The 27,424-nt window shown below is 35.4% G+C and overlaps 1 protein-coding gene across 3 annotated transcripts in view; it reads right to left on the bottom strand.

Moving 5' to 3' along the window:
- Positions 1–27,424, bottom strand: part of ATJ1 (DNAJ heat shock family protein) — a 256,691-nt gene that overhangs the window by 49,778 nt on the left and 179,489 nt on the right. For 2 of the 3 annotated variants that reach the window (XM_089797200.1, XM_089797201.1), the window contains exon 18: positions 21,233–21,322. In XM_089797200.1, the coding sequence (XP_089653326.1) occupies positions 21,233–21,322 (90 nt within the window). Of the gene's footprint in view, positions 1–21,224; positions 21,323–27,424 lie in introns of all 3 variants that reach the window. The other variant, XM_089797202.1, reaches the window with a different exon arrangement.

Below are 27,424 nucleotides of genomic sequence, written 5' to 3'. Positions count from 1 at the left end.
AATCCTCCTCAGCTCTGATACCATGTAAGAATTTGGCTTAGGTCAGAATTCACCCAAGAACTAAAAAACACAACAATAGCACACAGTAGACCAAAATAGACAGAGTATGATCAAAATGATGATATTCATTCAATAATTAGATACAAGAGTACACTAGGAGTGCTTGAATATAAAGGCCTCAAGAGAGCTTCTAGAATGCATAGAAGTCAGCACCATGATATGTCATACAACCAGGCACATGTCCACCAAATATGGATTATCCTCCATTAAGCACGAGGTTAAGTGCGATGATGTGGGGAGTGCGGAAAACTGTGTTGTCATCATGACAACTCAGTGAATGATGCATACTCCTATGTTGTAGACACCATGTGCATAATTAGAGTTGCATAACTCAATGAGAGTTCACAAACTCCTAAGTGTCTCATCTAAAATAATAATAAGATAATGCAAAATAATTAAATAATGCATTAACCTAAGTAAAACTTAAGTGTAATAAGTAAATACTTATTTACACCAACACTATAATGACATCTATACTTAAACCTCCATGTATATAAATATATATATATATATATATGCATAAATCGATATAATGATGCAAAAGAAATATTTGATTAAATTTATGCACATATATGTATATATGTACGTACAAATAGAGGTGGCAAAGATACCATGTCACCAATATATTTAAAATCTTTTGGAGGGAGATCCTTTATAATTATCATTACAATTGCTCCAATGGATTTGAGCGATGGCCTATCTTTCCATTGGGTCTTTTAGGGCCCGTTTGGTGAGCGGAATAGGAATACATATTCTGGAATACGTATTCCAAAAATTGTGAATTCCTTGTTTGGATGCACCAAAACGAAATTGGAATACGAAGTAAAAATGGAATACTTATTCCATTTTTGGCCCAAAAATGGGGTTTTGCAATTCCACCAAAATAGGTGGTATTGGAATACGTATTCCTATTCCATTTTTTTTAATTTTAGAAAACATAAATTTTCGGGTCCGCGAATTCCCATCAAATATTGGCTGAACCAAACGGAGAACAGGAATACGTCCTATTCCAAAATACGTATTCCAGAATATGTATTCCAGAATACGTATTCCTATTCCGCTCACCAAACGGGCCCTTATGTTTCAAATGCTCCTTCCAATATTTCCAACCAATGGTGATGTGTATTAAATCTATGGAAATATAATCTCTAAGTTTTTATTTTGGCTCCATGTCTTTGAGCATACGCCAACTTTGTATCGGCATATTTCTTCTTTCAAATTTTTATTAGTATCTGACGAGTTCTCTTGAGGCCGATAGTGGCTATGCACGTATATCTTCTTCATAACCGATGGGGCGGACGGGAGTTAATATACACTTGCCACTTCCTTAGTTATTGCTCTTGGAAGTTCATTTCTAAATCGCACTTGATTGCTTTGAGTCGAAGACTGGCTATTATTACCAGCTTTAAATCACGACTCAAAAGTTTGTTGCAAGATTGAAGCTTGTCATAGCCAGGCCACAATACTAATATAACCAGCATATCCAGGTCATGAAATTTGTTTAATCAGCTCGCTTTATATATTATTATCTTGCGGATCATTGAGAAGATATATTCCCACGATGGCATGATTGTATGATGCATACTGGCCGTAACCAAAAGGCAAAGAGCTTATCGATTTTGAAAGTACATGAGTTGATTCTTCTCTTTGTTATCCTTTTGTTTGAGATTCTTGGGTGACATTACTAATAAAGCCCCCGCACCCTAATGCACGATGGACATCATTGTAATTACTTTTCAATCATTTGTAAATACGTAACATGTATGTTGCATGCAGGGCTGTTTTTAATATAAGGCATCAGCTTTGATTCTTTTCTTTCATTTCTGATCATGCATGATAACTACATGGGGGCGGATCATAGTCCCCATAACATGTTCTTTACTATATTATGCATAAAGCAATCTAGTGAGAATCTGAATCCTATATTATGATACTCTGAATTACTCACTGGTATTTGTTGTATACCAGTTGTAGTAAGAAATAGAAAGGTATTCAAGGAAACTATATGTCAAAGATCTCATTGTTAATAGCAGTCTCTTGTGATGCACCCAAGGCTAGTGAAGCCGTGTGTATGGGTGAAGAGGAGAGGAATCAAGCAAGGAAGAATAAACTATGATCAAATTCTCAATTGCATGAACATCTTAAAAAGAAATTACTAAAACATCTAAGTCAGCTCATGATTGTCCAAGTATACTTAGTTGACAAGTCAATTGGTGGAATTAAGTACCAAAATGCCCAATGGCTGGTCAAGGTGCTCCATGTCTATTCTAGGTAGGGAGGGCCTTTCTTGGCTGAGATTTTGTGGGGATATTTTAAGGGTCCATGGTTGGGAGTTTAAGCCCCTAACAATGTTTCCCCTCTCCATCAGATGCCAAGACATGCACAAGACAGAGATAAGTTATGCATTCAAAATCTATTGGTTATAGGTATTTACTTTTATGATATTTGAAATTACAAGTTGAAGATATGTTAGATTGATTTATTTCATTAAATTAGTTAATTCTTGAAATGAAATCAGTTCTCCTCGACAATGTAAATGCTAACCGGTTAGAGCAATTGATCCTCCATTTGAACATGAAATTTATCTATAGGCATGAGATAGGCTTATCTTATGGTTGATATTTTTGTCTTTCATTTATGTGAATAATGATTATGAACATATCTTCTGACTATATGTTATTACCATGGTTAGCAAAATAAAGAAAATGGGTAATACAGTGGTATTTGATGCCCTAAATGGTATCTGTCATTATGATATAGTGGTATTACTATTTGTGCCCTAAGTGGTATATGTGGATAAACCTAGGTTTTGCAGATGTTTCCCTAGGCGGACTCTAGTTTTGGAATTTAGGGTATGTAAACCTCAAATTCTTTATTTAGATTTAATGATGATGCTATCAATTGTTAGTTATAAAAATTTCCTTTAACTGATTATAACCATTAATCTCATCAACATGAACATAACTATTATAACTGCTTCTCATGGATATGGACTAGTAATAGTATTATTTTTTATGTTATGTTAGTTATTAGTTAAGACCCAGAAAAAAGTGTATGTTACACATTTTCACCTATCATATACACCTATATGCTCAGTCCTGTCAATCCTGCCTCATCTCTTCTAATGTCCCCTCTTTCGGATTAGGTTTGAATGTTTTGACCTGCAACCATTCGTTAGTATAATATAGAAAATTGTATGTGAAACATATTAGATTATGTAAATATTAAATTAACTACTACCCAACCTACCATTCCTAATCCTTCAGAAGAGACCCTTTTCAAACCACCTCACCCTCTGATGAGAATTATATCTCGGTTATGTAATTATCATATAAAGAGCGTCTCCCTTAGGCCTCTTTGAGACCTTTGATAACACTACTTGGTAGAGATCCCAACTATAACCAAGTCTCTTATTCTCTGACATATGCATATGTTTAACCACTAAAATATATATTGCCCCTAAGAGATTCTCAACAAATCTCTCTCTAGGATTTTCCTTAAGGAATCCGAAGCTCGCTCTTGAATGCCCTCTATTCATTGAGTTCCCTTGACATTCAAATGAATGATCTCTACTAAGTTCTTATTTGGTATTATGTATAAGATATCCAATCCACCCATATCTAAGGGAATTGTCTCTTAGCATTAAAATTGTTCTCTAATATTCTAATTTATCTTACCCTTAATATTTCTCTTATTCTTTGGGGATCTGTCTTCCACTTATATACATATATGTCTTTATTGTCTAGCAGATTCTTGAGGCAATTTGAGGTTATCCCCGTTTTCCTAGTTGCCGCCTCCGCCCCCCCTTCGCCCTCCATCCCTACTTTCACTCTTTGACCTCCCACACCATTACACTTTATGACATTCTAGGCTAACCACCCCTTTATTCCACTCCACCTCCTTACTGCCATCTATTCACCTCGTCCAACATTTTTGAGGTCATTAGATCCATGAGATGCAGTAAAGCTACAGATGTGGATGGTTTCCACGCAGAACCTTTCAAAATTGGTGCTTCAGTTCTTGGATCCTACCTTCCTACACTCTTTAATAGAGTGGCCTGTACTAGGTTTCCTGAGTCCTAGTCACAGCATGTGATTTATCTTATTCATAAGTCTGGGCCTACTTCTAATCCAAGTAACTACAAGACTATCATGATCGGGCATAGTTTTGCCAAACTTTATGCCACTACTCTTAACACCATGCTATCTAGAGAGCTTAATAGGAGGGGTTGTAGGGCTAAAGGACAGGTTGTGGTTTTTGTGCAAACTACTAGACTATGGATCACATCTTCACGTTGGGAGCTACTATTGAGGAGGCTAGGCACCACTCCGAGAAAGTCTACTGTTGTTTTGTGGATTTTCGCAAGGCTTTTGATTTTGTTCTAAGATGGCCTTATTTCAAAGACTTGGTGAGATCGCAATCTCAGATATGATGTTGACTGCTATTATGAGATTGTATGAGAAGGTTAATGGTAGACTCAAGACCCCAAAGGGCTTTCCTGTTCCGATTCAAAGCACCATTGGGGTGAAGCAGGGTTGCCCTCTTTCTCCTACTCTATTTGGTTTCTATATTGATGAGCTCGAGGATTTCCTTGTGAACTCCTCACAACCTGGTGATGGGTGCTATTTGCATCAGGTTTTGATCTCCATTATTCTTTTCATAGATGATGTTATTTTGGCCTCTTCTCCTGACAATTTATAGAGACTTCTTGATGGCTTGGCTTTTTTTTGTGATCAGCGTCAACTCGTGGTTAATCTGGCTAAGACTCGGGTTATGATCTTTAACTGTTTAAAGACCTCTCATCTCCATTTCTTTTTTCAAGGGCAGGAGGTTGAGATCACATCTTCTTATATGTATCTCGGTGTAAAGCTTTCCGGGCCTTGCTTCAGTTTGAGACTGGCTATCCAGTCCAGAGTTACTAAGGGCATGGGTTGTCTGGCTATGCTCGAAAGACAGTGCTTCAGACATCATTTTCAGGACATTTCATCCAAGCTGTCCCTCTTGGACTCCTTGGTTAGAGTGACCATTCTCTATGGCTCGATGGTTTGGGGACCTTCTCTTCTTGTTTTTGATTAAGCCTCTAATGAGTGTGTTCAGACATTGTTCTTCCGGCGTATTATTAGATGTCACGGATTCACCCCCCACAATATTGTCTTAGCTGAGTTTGGTGCTCATCCTTTCAAATTTGCGGCCATTTTTGACTTGATTTGGTCTCTCCATCGGCTTTGGGAATTTATTGATTCAGATGTCGACCGACATAGATACTCTCATCTGGCATACTGCTCTTCTATTGAGATTATGAGATCTGATACTACCAATAGGTCTCGTTGTTTGTACACCTAGGCCACCTCTTTGTTGGGCTCGATTGGGATTGAGATTGATCGTCTTCCTCCATACCAGTTCTCGTTGGATGCTCCTGCTCACCTCCTCCCCTCACATCATGAGCTGAACGAGTATGTCAAACAGGATATCTATAGACAGTACGTTATCACTACTTGGAGTAATCCTCCTAGTGGATTACGTCCTCAGATGACCTTTTATGTAGCGCATTTTCTTGAGATTCAAAATGGCATTATCGTGCATCCTGCCTATCTTTATTGGCACTAGTGTCACACCCTGTGTTTCTCGTTGGGCTCCTTCAGAGTTGGCTCTCATTGTCTTCAAGTCCGGACCGATCACCATATGGATCATGATGATTAGATTCGTAGACTATGTACCTTGGCAGAGGTTGAGACTGAGACCCATTTCGTATTTCGTTGTCCTATATACTAAGAGATTAGAGAAAGATTTTATTGTTTATTCAGAGATTGTTTTTATCTTTCAGCGTTCTTTGGCTATGTGGATCAGCAGTGTCTTGCACTTTATCTATAGGAGGCCACCCAGCTTCATGAACATTCCTTGCAGTCAATCATACCTCAGGGCCATACCTCCGACCAGCTCATCACTGCCTTCTTCACCCCCTTGTCTCCTTCACGGGGTGTGAGAAGGCCTTCTAGTATCACTCCCTCTAGATCGGTCAGACATTGTACCAGTCTCTTCAGGCAGCGACACTCCTCCAACAGTTCTCAACAACGATCTATGACTATGAATCGTCCACGGTTATATCCTTTTGTAACTAATTTCTTTGTACCAAGGAAGGGTCCTTAGTCCTTGCCTTGGTTTTTTGGGTTTCATGTCTTGTTTTGTTTCTTCTTAGTCGCCATTTGGTGCTCCTTCTTTGGCCAGCTCTTTCGTTTATATGCTCAGTCCCATAAACCCTTTTGGTTTTTTATTGGACATTAATATTATTATCTTATCTTATCCAACTTCCTTAATGTCTTGGCCCAATCCCTTCTCAGTCTGCTTATGATGGTGACAAGACTTTCTGAAGATATGATGCAATTTGAACAATTTTGCTGATGCTCCTTTCCTTGATTGCTATTCACGATGCCTGGATTTCTATTGGCTACGTTGTGGTGTCTGTGTTTGTAGTTTCTTCAACAATGGATGTGTCACATCTAGTTTGAATGGCTACCCTGCGTATATCCTCTAAGTGAATAATCTATCTTCGCTTCTTCTATGTTAGCTGGTGTTTGTCATACTTGATAACCCTGATGCTTGTACTACCTCTATCTGTAATCGCCAAAGTGTATGTTAAGGTCCTTGTGTCCTATGTCAATATTGTCTCTAGCTTGCAGAACTGTGGTTGATCATTGAATATTCACCCTTTTATGGATATTGTATTCGTATGGTTTGATGGCGTTTACGTTGGGAGGATTTACATGTTTTCACACTTTGCATACCCATCTCCTTCAATTTACTTATCTGCGTATTACTTCCTATCATCCCCTTCTGCGATGAATCCAGATGTGTTTTTATACATAGATGATTCCTTTCTATGCGATTAGTCATGTTTCTTGGCTAAGAGATAATTATATTGTTTTAGAAATATTTTATCAATATTCAAGATATGTTAATGATATAGTATTTATTTAATTATGGATTATTAATATAATCCATTTATTTTACTTAAGTATTTATTTAATATAACAATATAATCTATTTAATTTTTTAATACAAGAATAAAAGAAAATTGCTTTATTTATTTAAGAAATTATATATATGATTATTTTGGGGTTGTTACATCTCTAGACTTCTTGGCAACATGGTTTTGACCATGTGCAACGTCTTTCTATGTCTCACTTACCTCCCTGTCAATCTCACAGCCTGTACTAGTATCCTTGTACCACCAGAACCACTAACACCCTTGTTACTTATGTTGCCAAACTGCATATCCTCTTCCCCTTCACCTAGTGGTCAATTCCTTCCCCTGTGGATATAATGCATGCCAGGTATAAACCATTGTGCCATAATAAACCCAGTTCCTTGTAGGCTAGCAGGAAACCAGTTTAATACCACTGTAAGAGCCCTGCTAGTTCACTCAAGGACTATGTTGAAGAATCTTTGCTTTGTTTTTGTGTTTTAGAAGTTTCGCAATATTTTGGTTTAGAATTTTTTTTATTCATTTTGTAATTTTCAAATATATAGAAATGCTTGAGAAAAAAAATACAATTATTGGAAACTACTATGGCTTGCCAATATTAACAAATTTCAATTGCAATTTTGATGTGTGCAATCATTGCAATCATAAAAATATAAACAAGCAACTAATCAAAGGAAGCTGTAGTACATTCGGCATTGGAAATTTGCAGCAGAATAGATGAGACTCCATGCTAACTACTATGCTCAATGGCCGCCCAAAAACTAAGTTGTTTCCAGTTATAGAATGAAGCGCATCTAGCAAGGAAGTGAAACACGAATCATAGACAAACCAAGCCACCCAAATTCAGTTACCCTCAATGCTGCTATGGCAGCAAGAATTGCAGCCAAGATAGAAACCTCTGAATGGCGTTAATAATCAGTATTTTTTTTGCAGAAGCCTTTGAACACCCAGCCCTGTATTTTCCCCACTTCAAATCATAGCAACAGAGAGAAACGTTTCATATACCTCAACACCAAACTCACAATTCTAATAAAGTAATCAAAATCCGGAAGGTTTCCTTGAATTCTTGCCACTTTAGGAGATTATTCTTGTGTTATAATTTATCTGCTGTAAATCATCTTGGATCCAAGTTTTGCTATCCAAGATTCGAGTGAACAGGGCTTGGTTTAGCGGAGCCAAAGGCGCAGAGGATTTAAGTCAATTTGACTGATCCTGTCAAGTTTGTCAAAATCAATTAGATATCCTAGCATCAAGCAGGCAAGGCTCGTAGGTTTTTAATCAACGATTTTGATAACCAACAGATTGGCAACTCTACTGGGGGCAAAGTCACAAGTAAGCTTTGCATACTTACTCCATCAGACCAGTCTAGAGTTTCATTTAAGCACAACTTTGTGGTGAGTTCTCAGATTTTTTTTTTTCTAAGCATTCACCAAAATCGTGAACGTGTTATTTTCATTTGTTGTTTTATAACTTTCAGATTCTAGTATTTAATTTTCTTTTCAGCATTTGAGCAAAAAATTCAGAAGATTCTTCTTGAGATTTCTAATTGTGTTCAAGAGTCTTAATTTTCGCTTAATCTAAAGTTGTGTCCATTTCACGTAAAAATTTGAAAGCAACTAAGACCAAAGTTCTTTTGTTATTTTCAGAAAATCATTCTCAAGTTATTGGCATTAATTCTACTAGATAAGAACCTAGATATTTATTTATTTCTTCTTAAGAGAAAGTGGCAACTCTATTGTGTTTCATTAATATATTTTATTGAACAGCATTTGTTTACTTTTGAAGTGTATGTGGGGAAAAAGATTAGTAAATCCCCGACCCAAAAGACTTGAGCAATTAACCTTTGAGAAAAAGCCAAAAAATAAGAAAAGTCAAAATCAAGAGTCAAAAATGTTTTACACAGGACATAGAAACTTTCAAGAAAGGACTAACAAACATTCTGAGATGGGTGAATCAAGTCACAACAGCCCTAAGAGAGAGATGAGGAAAACTGTACTCCATTTTTTCACATTCATAGGGTAGATGAAGAGCCAGAATGTGAGATAACTCGTATTGAGGATGACGAAGAACAGAAACAAATAATGCAATGGGATATGATAATAAAAAAGATGGCTGAAACAACAAATGGTAATAATGCAATATTGGCCAAAACACTAAAAATGCAGCCGTGTGACATTCTTGAAAAAATTGGAATATCAAAATATCTTATTGCCTCCCCATTTAAAAAAACATGTAATGAAGATAAATCAGATAAGTGGTGGGAAGAAAGGCCCAATCAAATACAAAAGGAACTGACTACACCACCAAAGTACAATGCAACTCATAGAAAGAATTTGGAAACACAATTTGCGACTAATCATGTTAATCCATTATATGAGAACAAAGGGGATAAGACTCAAAATAATAATTTTAACAAACATTTCCATAATAATCAACGGGCATGGAATAATGGGCAACATACTAGAGGAATTTCGCAAAATGGTGGAAACGTTAGACAGCCCTATGGGTTGAATCAAAATAATAACAATCAAAACATCCAAGGTCATATGGTGCAAAATTAGGGCATTAGAAATCAAGCAATAAGGCAGCCTATGACAATCGAAAGATATAGACAACTTGATTTTAATGGGATTAGAGGATTTCCAAATCCAATATCAAATGACATAAGGAATGCTATTCCAAAGTTTTCAGGAAGCGGAACAGAATCTGCTAAGAGACGTGATTCATCTAAAAAATGTAATTGAAGATTTTGAGGAAGATCACGAAGATGTATTTATGAAACTTTTTTTACAATCATTAACCAAGGATGCTGCAGAATGGTATAGAAGTTTGCCGAATGGATCCATTTTTGGATGGTGTGATTTTGTTGATAAGTTCATTGAGCAATTTGGTGACCACAATGACACATCCTTTGCATCACATGAATTAACAAGTATTAAAAAGAATACAAATGACTCAGTATCAGAATTTATCAAAAGATTCAACAAAGTTCTCAACAGAATCTCAAGGGAGACTAGACCGGTGGATTCATTTTTTATTGATTTCTACTTAAGCGCATTTGATAGTAAAACCCATTATGAGATAAGATCTCAAAGACCTTCTTCACTGCCACAAGCTTTTAAAATTGCTATGACAATTGAAAATGATAGGAAAGAAGCAAGCAGAATTAACAAGAGGGATGATCCAAAATTATACATTCCTAAAAACTCTAAGAAGGATGAACTAAAAGAAATAATGGATATGTTAAAGGAAATAAAGGTCAAACAAAATAAAAATGAAAGACCATCATTTCACAGAAATGACAGGGTAAGACTTCAGGACATGCCTTACAATACAAATTGGAAGGACGGGAAACCAAAAAGACCAAATTATGCTAAGGACATCCCTGATCCTTTAAAGAAAGTCAACATCGTTGATGACGGGCCATGGTGTGATGTATGTAGGCTGCCTCATGATTCTAAATATTGCATTGTTGTGCAAATTGTTTTTGAGGAAGAAAATCAGGAAAATGAAGAGAAACCTGTAGTCAACACCATATCATCAAAACTGTTGTGGGGTAGGGATGAAGATGTAATGTCCCCGTTTTGGAGGTAATTTGATTTAATTAATTTAATTAATTAAGTTGTCCAAAATAATGAATATTTTATGACAATGACTAATTAATTATTTTAATTAAATAAATAAGTGGTATTAAGTTAATTATTTATAAAGTTATCAAATAAATGAATATTAAAAGGTAACTTTATATTTAATTAATTTAATAAAGTGACTTGAATTATAAAATATTTTATAAAGTCACTTAATAAATAAAATAAAATAATGTTCTAGAAGTTTCTGGAGAAAATGGAGAAAAAAAGAATAAATAGGCATCCTGGGCTTCATTCTCGACAGGCAAATTGGATGTTGATGATTGATGATTTCTTCTTGAGTATTTGTGGAGCCAAGTGGTCTGCAGATAATCAACTTGTGTTTGGGAATGAAAACTCCCATTGATAGCAATTTTGAGGGTGTGAAATATCACCTGAATTATTGCAGCTGTGGGGAGGATATTTCAGTCCTTTCACTTGTGCTTAATTGGTGGCCAAGGGCCAAGTTCTTTGTTGGTTTGGAGTTTCAATTGGAGCCATTAATTGGAGAAGCTTGAGCTTTCAATGATGAAGCTTGGAGCTGGAGATTTCACTATAATCTGATATCGGTCTAATTTTATTCAGTCATTAGGGCCAGCATATAGGAGATTCGATTTGGCATAGAGGAGCAACATATTCATTTAATTTTGCATGGGACAATGTGGAGATGATGATTCTTTGATATTGTTAGCTCCTCATTTGGCAGCAAATTCTTCTTGATTCCAAGTCATAAAAGGGGAGATTGCATAGGGGAAGTTTGATAATTCAAACATCAAAAAATTATAGTCATAATGGAGGCCATGATTTTGCTTGTAACTCCCTCAACTTGGTTCAATTCTCTCTTCTACCTTGGGCGCACTTCATAAGAGGGTTAGAAGATGAAGTTGGATGCATTTTGGAAGGCATAGAAGCTGAGAATTATTTTATAGAAATTAATTTATATCAGAACAGAGGCGGCTGGGTCTAAGGTTTGTTTCGACATCAAGAGGTCATTATCATTCAAGATATTGCTTGCTAATTCATCACAGCTCCAAGGCAACTTCATGTTCCAGGTCCCTTTTAATTTATATAAGCTTAATGATAATTTAGATGCATTTCATGGTAGCTGCTGTAGGTTAACATTTTGTATCAGATCTGTTTGTAAGCCAAGAGTCTTGGCATTGGCATTGACATCATTCTTAGAAGATTGCATTCTCAATACCATATCAATAGTTGGAAGTTATCACTTGTTGTGTTGAGCATTGAATGTTAAATTTGAGGATGTATGTCAACTGTTTGATATAATGACTATAAGCTGTAGCTGCACATTTAGGTCATGATACTACATTTATTGCATTTCAAAATACAAAAACAAATCTGCATTGCATCTAGGACCTTGTCTAAACATCATAGGACTCTTTTTTGCAATTAGTACATACCTTGGATATCATTGGGAAAACATTTATGCACTCAAACCAGCAAGTTACAGGGTTGCACATGATTTGTTTGACAAAATTACAAGCAGCAAATTAGGGCATATTGTGGTCAGTTTGAGTAAGGCTCATTATAGAAGATGATTCTACAGATGAAGACCAAAATTCTGATTGTTATTACAGGGGTTCTAATCAGCAACGTTGTGTTCAACAAGTGTTTTCAGATGAGGAGGATGTACCTACTTTACGCAGATTAACAGCAGAAGAAAGAAGAGCTTATACTATTGCAGTAGTAGAACATGCTAAACACACTTACCAAAGAAGAAATAAGGACAGTAATACTGATCAGGGTAGTCCTGCTGGTATATTTGCAAAAAATCAGCAACAGGTAGAAACATCTACAAGACCTGGTAATCAAACTCAAGCCAAGCGCAAAGAAGGTAATCAATCCTATAAGCTAACCAAGCAACCAGTCGTGCATACTAATGGTAAGAAAATATCTGAATGTTATAATTTTATGAATTATGCTTTGTCTCAGTTAAAAATTATTGTACCTCTAATGGAAATGATGAAATTTTCTGATTACATGGATAAGACTTTGAAGATATTATCTAGCATAGAAGATATTAGTAATAAGAATGATGTGAGAAATAATGAAGAGCCACCTATTGTATATTTAGGAACAGCATAGAATAAAAAGTCAAATCAAGTAGACCCATTTTATTTAACATTGTTGATTAATTAATTGGTAAAGAATTGTATGATTGATTCTAGCACAGTAGTTAATATCATGTCTGTTGATGTAATGAAAGAAATAGGTCTAAAAGTTGATACTCCTTTTAGTAAATGCTATGCTATGGATAATAGATCTGTGCCAGTAGTTGGAATTATTAAAAATGTTGAATTTTGTTTTCCATCATTTCCGCATATATCATATAGGACTAACATCACTGTAGTTGAGATATAAGCGAGTTATGGCATGTTGTTATCCAGACAGTGGTCGAATTTTGTCAGAGGTCATGTACAGCAAGATTTTTCGTATGCTACTATACCAGTTGGGGGCAAGGAAATCAGAGTTGAAAGGGAACCCCAGTCGCATTATCTGGTTGAGGATTATATTCTAGATCCTGAAGTAAACTTTTGTCATTCTGACATGGATAACTTTCAAGTAAGTATAACTAAACCTATTCCTAAAATTGCTAATTCAATTTCAATACATGCTAAGGAAGATTGTAAGTTTGGCAAATGTTATTTGATGGTGCTTGTAGTAAAGAAGGAAATGGGACCGGTGTTATATTTATTTCACCATCAAGTAAAGTTTTTTAATTTTCTTTCTAATTAAATTTTGAATGTACTAATAATATTGCTGAATATGAGGCTTTAATTATTGGTCTTGATATTGCTAAGGCTTATGGGATTAAATTACTCACTATCTTAGGGGACTCGGATCTGATTGTTTCTCAAATTAGGCATAAGTTTTCAACTAGGAAGCCAAGGTTAAAACAATATCAAAATTATGTATGGGATATGCTAAAGTTCTTTAATGCTTTTTCTATTAAATAGATTGATAGGTCAGTTAACTACCTAACTCATATAATGCCTAACCTTGCTATTAGGCAAATCGACCTTCCATTTGATGAGGTCATTCAAGTAGAAATGAAAAATAGACCTTCAATACCAGATAATGTGCAAAACTGGCAGGTTTTTGAAGATGCTAGAGATATTATTAGGTTTTTAACCTGTCAAGAGGATTATGAAAATCAATTCATTGATTGGAATGGATGTGTGGAAGAAAAAGATGGTAAGGAAACATTATTTGGAAAAGAAATAGTGCAATAAAAAACGAACAAAATACCTAAGGGTTTAGTGGTGGCCTTAGAGCGAATCTTTGATGAAGGGAAAGCGCAAAAAATAGCAAATCCACTAAAATCCAAAACGATATTGAGGAAATAAATTTAGGAAGTGAAAATTCTCCTAAAAAAGTTTATATAGGAAAGAAATTGTCATCCAAAATAAGGGTTGACTTGATTTCTCTGTTAAGAAAGTACAGACATGTCTTTGCTTGGAGTTACAACGAACTTAAAGCTTATAAGGAAGACCTGTTTTAGCATGAGATACCTTTAAAACCTAATACGAAACTATTAGTTCATATTGTCTCTAAGGAAGGGGTAAGAATTGATCCAAAAAGGGTATCAGCCATCGACAATATTCAAATGCCTAAAACAACCAAGGGAATCCAATCGTTCTTTCGACAAATCAACTTCGTGAGAAGATTTGTTTCTAATTTTGCCGAGATCATTAAACCTATCGCTAAGATGCTTAAAAGGGAGCAAAGATCATTTGGGATAATGAAGTTGTAGAAGCATTTGCTAAGATAAAGAAAGCTATAAAAGAAGCTCCAGTTCTGAAATCTCCTGATTTTAAGAAGCTTTTCCAACTATTTTCGTTTGCTTCTTACCATACTATAGCCGCTGTTATGTTACAGAAAAACGATGAGAGGCATGAGCAGCCAATTGCATTTTTTAGCAAAAGTTTACAAGCTGTTGAACTTAACTATGATATAAATGAAAAGCGGGCCTATGCTCTTGTTAAAGAGGTTAAATCTTTTCAACCCTATTTAGTCGGAGCTGAAGTCATTGCTTATGTGCCAAATGCTGCTATTAATTATATATTTAGACAATCTGAAACTATTGGGAGATGATGTCATTGGATAAATCAAATCCAAGAGTTTAATATAAATATTCAAATCACAAAATTAGTTAGAGGCCAAGGGTTAGCTAAGCTTATGGCGGAACCAAATTTGGAGGCCGTACAGGTAAATCAGATTGATGATGATCATACTAAAGTTAGTATTGAAAGATGCCCTTGGTACACAGAGATTGTTTATTATTTACAACATACAAAATGTAAAGATGATTTGAATGATAATCAAAAAAGAACTATTAAATATCAGGCCGCAAAATATGTTATAGTTCAGGGAGATTTATATTGGAAAAATCAAGATGGAATTTTATTGTTTTGTTTAGATGTTGCACAATCAGCAGTTTTTCTCAAAGAGGTGCATGAAGGAGTTTGCGATTGTCATTTTTCAGCCAAGACCACAGCGCATAAGATATTGCAAGCAAGTTACTACTGGCCTTAGCTTTTTAAAGACTATCATGCTTATGTTCGAAAATGCAAGGCTTGTCAGAAATTCTCCGATAAGTTGAAATATGATGGCGCCCTTCCCTTGAGAACATTACAAGCAGAAGAGCCTTTCCAAATGTGGGGAATTGATTTTATAGGAGAAATTAGTGATAAGTCAAGTGGTGGACATAGTTGGATTCTAGTGGCTACCGATTACTTTACCAAGTGGGTAGAGGCTATACCCACTCGGCAATCTACAAGTAAGGTAGTAATTAAGTTTCTTACCGAAAATATCTTGACTAGATTCAGAGTCCCTCAAAAGATCATAGCGAATAACGGTATGTGTTTTAGATCTAATGAGTTTGCTGAATTTTGTAGGAAATATGGCATTGCGATATCATATTCATCTCTTTGTCATCCCCAGGGCAATGGACAGGCGGAGTCTAGCAACAAAAATATCTTGAAAATTATTAGAAGAATGTTAGACAACAACAAGCGCGCTTGGGATTCAAAGCTAAATTTAGCATTATGGGTGGATAGAATCACAGTAAAAAAGTCAACCAGGTTTTCTCCTTTCAAAATAGTTTACGGAAAAGAAGCAAAGCTTCCTATGAATAATTTGTTGCATGTTTACAAATTTGTTACAGAGGAACAATTAGAAGATATCAATTTCATGGAGAATAGATTAAATGCACTAATTGAGCTAGACGAGGTAAGAAGGTTAGCACAAGAATAGAACAAAAACAAGTAGCAACAAGTTAAATTCCTTCATCACAAAAAATCTTCAAACCGATCTTTTAAGGCAGGTGATTGGGTCTTGAAATGGAACGCTAAGGATCAGGACAAAGCAAAGCATGGTAAGTTCAAGGCTTTATGGCTAGGACCGTTTATAATTTTTGCAAAGGCTGGGGAACAATCTTATTTCTTGCAGGATACAGATGGTCGCATGCAAGATTTCCCAGTTCATGGACAGTACCTTAAGCCATTCTTTCAATAAGCATGAAAAGGGGAGTTCTTTTCCTTTCTCTATTTTATCGTATTTTTATTCTATTTTATTTTATTGTTTAGGTTTTTATATGTATTATTCCACAAACTCATTGCTCCTAATCTTTTGGCAGGTCTACTCCTCCAGAGACAGCTGAGATGCTCACTATGCCCACACGGGGCATATATCCTTGACAAGAGCCACTGATGGATCCAAATTTTTTGGCAAAATTCAGGATGCATATATTCTCAATGCCATTCAGATTAAGGAAGGATCAGCACCAATTTTTATTGACCCTTATCTTAACACTACGCTTGGACCACATCGGCAAGAGGGTGTAAAGTTTCTCTTTGAATCTATAATGGGTCTTAAATCTCAAGATTTTCAAGGTTGCCTTTTGACAGATGAGATGGGACTTGGTAAAACTCTACAAGTGATAACTTTGATTTGGACATTAATCCAACGGGGATCAAAGGTTAGACTTGAGTTCAAGTGTGCCTTACTTGTATGCTAGTTGTCCTTGGTGCAAAACAGGGGAAATGAGGTTCGAAAGTGGCTTGAAGTGGAAAGGCTTAAGGCCATCATAATTTGATGCAAAGCAGCAGTTCAATGACTTTAAAACTGGCAATGTGAGTCACGATCGAAGTGCAAGTATGGAGGAAAAGGAGATCAGACAAACCCTCACCATCTCAAGTTTCATTGTATTTAGAAGTTCTAAGGTCTAAGGTCGTAACAGATTCTAAACAACAATACAGGTTTGAATCTGGAGATAGCAGCTTGTCAGGGCTTATGTGATCATTGATGCTAGAAATCGTTACGTCTTGACGGAACAACAAACACATCATGCAGGCAAAAATTGGTTGATCATTGCAACAATGCATTAGGGGATGAATTGGAATCTAGCCATTTATGCTCAGGCCAGGGCTCAAATATGGAGGGAGGGGCAGTGGAAACCCGTTATCATATACAGATTTTTGACAACTAGAAGCATTGAAGAGAAGATATATCAAAGACAAGTGATGAAAGGTTGGGCCGATTGAGCCGATGAATTTAAATTAATGACATTTCATTTCACTGATATATGGTATCTCTGTGCAGGGATGAAGCTGTTTGCAAGAGGAAGCATTCATGATAGGATACAATGAATAACGTTTTTGATATTCCCAAGTTTGTTGCGAATGCGGAAGGAATGCACGAGAGGGTTTGCGGGAATCATGAAGACCGGTGCGTGAAGATGTTGTGATGTATGGCTGTTTCCGCACAAGATTTCGTTAAAAAATATGCCATCGGAAGAAATTGGGCATATAAATATAGCAGCAGATATAACAAAAGCTATAACCAATAGCTTATTTATTTTAGAAGTTTCATTAAACATTGTTGTTTAGTTGATTTTGAAAAGGTGCGATGTTTGGTTGAGTAACCGATGCCCTTAGAATATTTATAAATATGTGACGTAAAAAATAAAACAAGACTATCATTGGCATTTTGTTCTAAAAGAAGTTCTGCATTTTTAAAGGGGCACAGATATTGTTAAGTTATTTTAAGGAAGAGTGAGATTTGAACTAAGCAATTGGAATTCAGATTTTTGAGCATAACTTTCAAAATTGCATGGGATCAAACTGGTGTTGAATGGAGCATTGATAATCAAAGTGTCTTCAATACCGATCTTCTGGCAACATAATCTATAAGATCTTTATTTTGTTTTAGAGTTGGAATAAATGTGACTTGTCCTTTGTGATCTTTTTACTCTATATTTGTTTATAATTTAGTATTACGATAAGTACATTGAATTGTTCATTACTATTTAGATTTGATAAATACAATTATTGTAAGATATAATCATTTTCTTTATTTGTATCTATTTTGTCCATATATGGGTTAAAGCATCATAGACTGATCTAAATATGTGAAAAGTGTAACAATTTGAGGCATCGTAATAACTGAATCATTAGCAAATATAATATAACCGGTATCATAAAGTTGTTGTCTGCCGACTGGATTGTCGTCGGTGTTTTTGTAGCCGACGGGATGATTGTCGTCGATGTTTCTGTAGCCTGTAGCCGACGGGTAAATAGTTTGTAGCGGACATAATGTTTGTGGCCGATGGACTCCTTCGGGAAGGTTCGACGGATAGTATTTATATCCCATCTGGGATCATTGTAAATCATTATTCATCTTATCTTATGAAGCATAATGTAATGTTCTGGCATATGCGAATATAATAAAAGGAGTTTGTTGTTCGTGTTCTATGGTCTGTATGCATTCATTTATTTTACGCATACGGTAAAAGTGCCCACGGACAGATGCCCGTGGAGCAACCTTCCGCGGACAGGTGCCCGCAAAGCAACCTTCCACGAACAGGTGCCCGCGGCACACAGTTGTACGTGAGAAATATATTTTTGACTCTATTGCCCAATTAAAGCCTGGCACTGATCACTAATTTGCTCACAAATTTCAATTCATATGTTGGCAATATGTTAGCCTCTTTCCTTTAAGAATTTGATCTTGTTTGTTTTAGTAATTTGTTTTAAAATTTTCCTTTCAGCAACTCACAATTCTAATAAAGTAATCAAAATCCGAAGAATAATAATCATTAATCACAATCCGGAAGGTTTCCTTGAATTCTTGCCATTTGAGGAAATTATTCTTGTGTTATAATTTATCCACTGTAAGTCATTTTGGATCCAAGTTTTGCTATCCAAGATTCGGGTGAACAAGCCTTGGTTTAGCGAAGTCAAAAGCACAGAGGATTTAAGTCAATTTGGCTGATCCTGACAAGTTCGTCAAAATCAATTAGATATCCCAGCATCAAGCAGGCAAGGCTCGTAGGTTTCTAATCAACGATTTTGATAAGCAACAGGAGGAATTTCAGTTTTTCCCCAAAACCACGCCCACACCCTCGGAGAGAAAACTCGATTAAGAATAAAAAGCAATCATGTAATGAACTGATTTGTCTCATAAAGTCTTTTTATAATATTTGCAAAGCTAAATCTTCCTCAAGATACTAGATGCCATTTAGCTTCCTAGTTACAATTTTCACTTAAGAATCTTCAACTTCACACGATCAAATTGGACTAAAGACTTCTATAAGTTATTTATTAAGTATAACTTAATTAAATAACTTCCAATATGCTATTCAACAATCAATCCCAATCAATCACTGAAGAAGCGAAGTCCCAAGGTGCTACAACTGCACTACTAATAATAGAAACTCTACATAATCGACTTACTATAAATAGCAAGTCACTCCACCAAGCCCCTCAAAGCATAGTGTTAGCTCACAAGGGTCAACGATGAACTGAAATCGCCAAGCTATTGGAATTTGCTGAATTGGGGACATTACATATGCACATACACATAGATACATATATAATGTTTACATGTTTTTGTACTAATGAACCCAAACCCCATTTCAAAATTTTGCCATACTGGCGTGGCGGTTCGTCAAACCAGAACTTCAACCTAAACCCAAACTGGTAACTTAGAAATTTGTGAATCCAATTTTGATGCTAGATAGACTTCATTAACACACTTTGGGAGAGCTGTGAATTTGCCAATGATAACACATCTAGTTTACATTGGATGCAACAAGCTGGACACTCCTTATAATTTATGTTGTGAATCTACAAGGTCTCAATCAAACAGTCAAAATGGATTGTTGAAGAGGTTTGAAGAGATCATTCATTGCACAAATTCAAACAAATGGCTATGGAAGTCTTGAAAAGCTTGCTCAGTTTTCATAAAGCACCCAAGCTCTTCTATAAAAACCTTCAACAAACTAGCATTTTGCCAAACAAGATGTCTAGAGATCAATATTGCAATTAAGCTTTCGATAATCCACATCTATGGGATTAAAGAAGGGATTCCAAGGGAAGACAAAAACAACATTCATCTTAAAGAACCATAGATCATTTGTCTATACAAAATCCTTCTTCAATCCAATGACATATAAAGTTCCATATTAGATCAAGAACATTGAGAGGTAGGTGATCAAGGGCTAAAAAAATTCAATCCACATATAAATATCTACTAAAGACCATTGTCTAACGAACACAGAGCAATTAATGAAGTGACATTCTAAACTATCGATAGTGGAATCCATTTGCCAATTCAAGAGACAAAGCTCATATGAGGATTCAGAAATAGAAACAAGGATATTCCCAAACAATATAAAGTGATGAATCTCATTAGTAATCATTGCATCTAGGTGATGTTCACAAGGATGAAGCATTGAAACTTCCTAAGAGCTCATTGATCTCAATACTAGTCTAGCTTAACTACATTTAACAATTGAGTTCCCCCCACAATTAAGCCAACTTAACCATTTGACCTTATTGAACACAACATCATTTGCACAATGGTGGATAACCAATTCATTGTTTCCAGTTATAGCAAATTCCTTTTGATAAAATTTTGTTAATAGAGGCCGTTTAATATCAAGAGTAATAGAAGTGTAGGCATGTAGTATATTATGTCTTTATCTTTATAAATACTTAAAAAGGATTTCCCTCAATCAAAGGAAAGCCCACATTCAAATATTTATGTTTCACCAAAACCTGCTCTTACTAATAACAGCTTACTGCATTGGAAGTCCTTTTATCATCTATATTTTGCCAGTAACATTAAAAATCATCCAGTTGCTTCCACGCAATTCAATACTCCCTTGGCTGTGATCATTCTCCGTGTCCTTTCTCTACCTTACCACTAACAAAACAGCTAATGTGATCTCTTGGGGAAGACACAAACCACTAATGTCTCCATCTCAAAGTTATCCATCCCAAGCGGAGATTTGTCTTGCCATCAGCCAAAGCATCTTTGATTCAACTAAGTTTGATTAAATTTATTTACCTAAAACCTGTTAAGGAAAAAGCTATCAATGAAAAATGGATAAACCTACAAATTATTAAAATTTAAGGAGGGGTCTTCATTTGCAAAAACAATGAAGGCAGTAGTCTAAGAATTCTTTAACACCAGGCTTAAAAATAGCCAACAACAAAATAGAAAGCAAGACAATAATAAAAAAATCAACTGACCTACTCACCAGCTTCCTTCTAGAAACATATCTTCACCTTGAGTGGCTTCATCCCTTGCAATCTCTTCAAGAATTGACCGTTGGCGTTCCGTTATTTTCCTGCATTGTGCGGAGAACCAATTTGAATTTTCATGTCATTCAGAGAAAAATTAAATTCTCAATAGCGTCAGCTCATGTCATATCAATTGAAAATGTGAGCAATTGTTGATAGAGCATTCTACCACAAAACAAAGAATGCAAGATAAACCTCATTTGAAAAGTGCAATTATTGCTAAATGTATTTAGAAAGCTCCAGTTTTTCCAAAAAGAAAATAAGAAATATCTGAAGTCAACAAATCACTCCACTATCAAACAAGTAAGACAAATAAAGAGCATAAGAAAAGGCTTCTAGATAAAAAGAGTGTAATATATTTGACAACAAAAGCTTATGGATTGAAAATTTAACATAGTTTTTCCTATAAATCTATGTTCTATTATTAATTGACTGAAGAGCTTACATCTTTAAAGATGATAGAGCATCAAATATGTCAAATAATTATGAACAAAAACAAAGTGTTAAGTGTGTCAAAAAATGTCATACATAGGGATAACACAATGACGGTTAGCTATAATGTGCACTAATATCCTGATGTGCCGAGTAAGTTCAAGAATTGTCTTTAACCCTCCAAATTAAACTTTTCAGTGTTCTCTAGGGGTCCTCATGGTTCATGCTATTAAAAACTTGCGATAAAAGTATAGTACCATAAAATTTCAGAGTTTTTCAGAACAAAAGAGAAAGATATGATTTTTCCATGCAACAAAAGCAAATGCAATTTATATCCGGAAACTTTATGTTACATTAAATCAACAGGACTTTCATTAACACAGTTCTTTATTTCTTGAACAGTAAGCCAAAAGAGCTGAGGAGTAATAATATATACTATGTGCCATAGTTCTAAATTATCAGATGCTTGTAGAACTTGTGCATGAGAAGTGAGTAAACATTAAGCATCACAGAATTAAACTTTTCTGGTATAAATGGTTTCTCAACTGTAATAACCCCTTTTATTTCCTGAATTTTGTGCCTCGACATTAAAAATATAATAGACAAATAGAAAAAGTTTTGCATATAGTAGACAAATATACTTGGAACGAAACTCTGACCTGTTATTGCAGATTTACCATAATACTCAAAACTTTCCAATGCACAATATTGCACGGAAGACATATTATCACACTGAAGGTACGGACCATGATCATAAGCCATATAAGACACCAATAAATCCAGTGTATGAAAGATGGCCAGATATAAAATTTAAAATACACATATGAAGAATACCCCATAAATAGAGTCTAAACTGCTACTTGCAAGTCTATTGTAGCTAATTGCAGGGTATGGCAACATTAGACTGTGATATACTAAATGTCGAAGTGATATTGCCACAGTAACTATTTACTAATGTCATACAGCAAAATCTATTAATGACAGAAAGACAATGCAACAGTAAACACCCTATTGGATCCCAAAACCACAGATTGGAAATCCAGGAGCTTTGCCAAATCTCCGATAGGATTGCCCAATCACTTCTGACCAATGAATGGGAATTATCCAATGTCCCCTACACTTCCGGCTTCACTACACCTAGGCGGGTAACCCTTCACCTCAAACCTGACCACCTAGTTCAAAGCTTTTCTATGGCAAATTTAGACTTGTGAATTCTTAGTTGGCAAAATATTTTAAAACTGTTAAAATAAGGTTATATGAATGCTTTAATATTTGTTTATGAAATGAATGTTATTTGAATAAAAAGAATAGTGTTTATGAATTATGGATATGATGGAATATCGAACTTCAAAACTTCAGATGTTAACTCATTTTCTCAACACAAAACGCAAACTAGCCGCTTATTCCACCTTGGGTGTATAGAGTCAAACTTCTTCAGATCCTTATAGACAACCTTGAGATGAGGGTACTTACAACATCCACTACTTTATAGACTGAAGCTTCAATTAGCAATATAAAACCTTGGTCTAGTTGAATTTAATTTCTTTGAGAAAACCAACTAGACAACATTTTGTACGCAACTTCTAATGATCAAAGACTTATAATGCAATTGACTTCTTCATGTTAGTAGCAATTAATTTTAATTAATAATCACAGGGGATAAATCTGAGAGAATATTTTGAACTTCAACTTTCAAGATAAATAAACAAAACAGGTTTCTTGCATTAAAGCCGAAAAAACGAGCACAACTGACCTTAATTATTTACGATATCTAGTGTTCCATAACTACATAAAACTATTTTATTCCTCCATATTACTTTGTTTCTACTGCTTGTAATTTCTCTTTTTTATATTTCTTCTTTTTCAATCTTTTTCATCTCTTATCTTGGTTTAAGGCATTCCCTTATTTATATGTGAGTGGAAAGGCATGAGACCATTCCCAAACAACATATTGATTCAAAACAGATAAACGATCAATAAGACAATATAAACTAAGACTTATTAATTTCAAGTCCGACTAGGTCCAGCTCCAAGTGCAGGTGCAGGTGGAGGTACATTTTACATCCCAATTTTTGACCTAGCTTGAAATATAGTCGTTCAGGTTCACATGATGTTAGTTGTCAATTTAATTTGATATTTAGTCGTTATGATTTCAAGTGAAGATGACATGTTAGTTAATCATTAATCGTGAATTCATGGAATTAAGATGAAAGGTTAACTGTTATAGTTATTTATGAATAAATAATTTAATTACCGAGAAATTCCTTGCAGGAAGCATGTTGAAGGGGTGGAAGCATTGTCAGAAAAGAATTAGGTAGGGCGTCACCATCACTAAGCAAACAGATAGAGGACCTAGTGACTTGGAACATAATACATCTATGGAATTGCATGAGTTATTTTAATAAATGGTTTAAATTAAAATAATTGAGTTATTTAATAAATAATTAAATTATTGTAGAGGATTTTAATTTATCTTTCATCATAATTATTATTGTAAATATTTAAATTTGTGCATTTAAATATTATAATGATTTGGCATCATTATACCTAAATAAAGTAATAGAATGATGTTTAGTTGTACATTATAATAATAATGTTGGAATTATAATAATTGAATTATTATTTTCAAATTGTAATGTTACAATTATTCTTTTCAACTTCTTTTTTTTTTCCTTATAATTTGTTTGGGCAGTCAAAAAGATTATTGTAACTGATGGGGAGTTGGATAGCCACAATTGGTCCCTTATATGGAAGTCATGGGATATATTTTCAAGCACCCGATTATTATTTTTCTAGACTACGTTTTTCTCTTTCTTTCCAATTTCTCATCTTCTAAACACCCTGTGAGTCGAGTTGGGGGAAAAACAAGAACTCTCATATTCGATTTTCCTTAAAAACATTCCTTGCATTTTGGCAGATTTATACCTAATCAATATCCTGTAATTAGTTTGCTGTACCTGGTTAAACTGGCGGAAGTCGTGAGGGAGAGAGAGATTGGTTACGAAGAATTAGGAGAGACAATCTAACGTCATCTGAAACAATCCTTTTGGGGAGAAACGTCTGCTGAGCTCAGTTCAAATACCAGGATATGCAGAGAACGCAGGTTCATTGTGGAACATTGCCCACCGCCCTTTTTCAAGTTAGAGCTTGGGGGCTCATTGTTATTTGAAGTCATTCCAGGAGGTAATGCAGGAGACTATTTAAATATGGAATTCATGCATCATGTAGTCTTCACTTGCCAACCATGGCCCTTAGAAGAACGCACTCCAACACTACTAATGCCATTATACACTATTGTCAAGATTCAAGAAGTCTTGATTGCATGAGAATCAATACTGATGCCAGTCTAATACAGACCGAATCAGGTAGACTTAAAATAGATTTTTAGTTCACAAAGTCTCTCTTTATTTTATCACTGATGTTCTTAAATTATAATCGTGTATCACCCATATAGATATAGGATGGAAATACAATGATAACCATGATTTAATAAATCTATCTGAATGCATTATTTGCGGTTATATTTCATAGCTCTTCTTTCACTCACGTTTTCTTGTCTTTTCTGGGTTGGGTTGATACAAGATGTAAGAGTTGTGTGCACAGAATAGAGTCCTGATGTTTACCTTGTGCTAAGAATTGCAGAAGCATACTTAGATGAATTTCAGTCTCAGTTTTTCCAAGGTATGTGATTTCAATTTTTGAAGTAATTTCATTAAAAAGTATTTCAAGTATTTAGTTAAGCAATTTTGTTTAACTGACTTTAACGGTAATCCTCTTCACATGAACATGAATGATGTAACTGCCTTCTTATGAAGTCAAAGTTAAAACTGTATTCTATGCTTATGATAGATGTTAAAATTTGACCCGGGAAAACCGGTTGTTACAGTACAGGTCCCGAGCAGGCCAGGCGACAAAAGGGTCAGATGAAAAGCCTTGAGATCTAGATAGGATCGGTATAATAGCATTGGGCTTTTTTTGGATTCTTAATGGTGTCACCAAATGAATGGAAATGGGATTTATTTTTGGTTGAGTGTGAACGGGTTTTAAGCATTTGAGCATCAAATTCTCAGCGGAGATAGGTCGGGCCCACAGGGAGCAGCAGACGACAAAGCAAGAGAGACAAAACCCTACTATTTTTTTGAAAAAAAACAAGATTATAGGTTGGACTCTGCAAACTATACTTTGTTCTCTTTTTTTTCTACTACATTTGTTTATGAATGGTTTGGAACCCAAAAATTGCATTCAACTTTTCTCTCACAACAAAACAAGCACCACACCTAAACACACAGCGAACACAAACACAGAGAGATTCTACATCCGGGTTAACAATGCAGAATTTTGTGAGGCTAAGAATAGGAGACCCTACACCGAAAATTTGGGATCAGGACAGGAAGCAGTATGGAAACCTATACCAGTATTTGAACACTCTCAGGATGGCACAGTGGTCGCTCAGCAGTCCTCAAAAGCAATCACAACCAAGGGCTATCGCAGATTTTAGATACATCTTGCTAGAAACGCAATAGGAAAAGCATCACGATGTAAACACCAAATTCATTTTCGTCAATGAAAAGCAATACCTAGGGATACTTAAATGGAGACAAATCTAAAAGAACAAAAAACAACTGCAGAAGAGGAAACTTATCATGATTTTACCAAGGACAGCTAAAAACCTCCTAATAATTGACACAAAGGAACAAGCAAAAGATGTTTCACCAATACAAGAGGAATCTCAAGAAACTGTGACAAGGATTCTTACAATAAAAGATGGGGCAAACAAAAGAACCTGCGAGGGGGGCTTTCTACAAGAACCTTACAGCCTCTCCTCCTCCCCTTTTCTTTGGTCTTCAGAAACGTATGTGAATGACCTTATGGACATGAAAAGAAAGGTAGAGGACTTGGAGGAGAAAGGACGGCAGGATAGAGAAAAGTTGCAAGAGGTCACAATAACTAGTTGGGAACTTGAAAGAGAAGAAAAATGGTTGAAAAAGAAAGTCTTAAATCTTCAAGACGACATCGAGAGAGGGCAGCAAGAAATAATCACTATCAAACAGGCTTTGAACGAAAGGAAAGTGACAATAGAAAATAACTTGGAAAAAATAACTAAATCAAATACTACAACAAAAATGGAGGAAGTTCAAGCAACATTAGCAGGCATGGTGCTAAGGGAAAACGAACTAAAAGAGCAAATAAAAGAAGCCAAAATATGGGCACAAGTCGTCAATGAACCATCCATGGAATAGAAGGAAGTCATTCAAAAGCAAGTAAGGAGACAAATCAGAGAAGAGAAGTAAATTCAAGACAAGGCTCTAAACATTATTATTAAAGGCTTAAAGGACTATGGGGAATGTGAGAAAACAAAGATTTTGACAATGACTTACTTAGGGACAAACTAAAATTGACAGGTAAAATCCGGCAAGCAAACAAAATTGGGAGAAGTATGGGAATGAGGAAAAATAGACATGTGAGAGTTACTTTCAGCAACATAGAAGATAAGAGTACAATTTTAAAGAACAGAGGGCTACTCAAAGACACCCAAATATACTTCGACGAGGATTTAACCATTATCCAGCAAGAGGAAAGAAGAAAGGAGTGGAAAAAAGTAAAATCAGCAAGGGCTATCGACAAATGGGCTTGGATGAAAAACGGTAAAGCACAGATTGCCGACAAATCAGCGAATCAGAAATAGAAACTTTGGGCCCCACGAGAGTATCTAAGCA

The sequence above is a fragment of the Cupressus sempervirens genome, chromosome 8, assembly GCF_028749045.1.
Source record: "Cupressus sempervirens isolate cs-2001-9-10 chromosome 8, ASM2874904v1, whole genome shotgun sequence".
Classification (NCBI taxonomy): Eukaryota; Viridiplantae; Streptophyta; class Pinopsida; order Cupressales; family Cupressaceae; genus Cupressus; species Cupressus sempervirens.
This window is presented reverse-complemented; position numbering and strand designations above follow the sequence as displayed.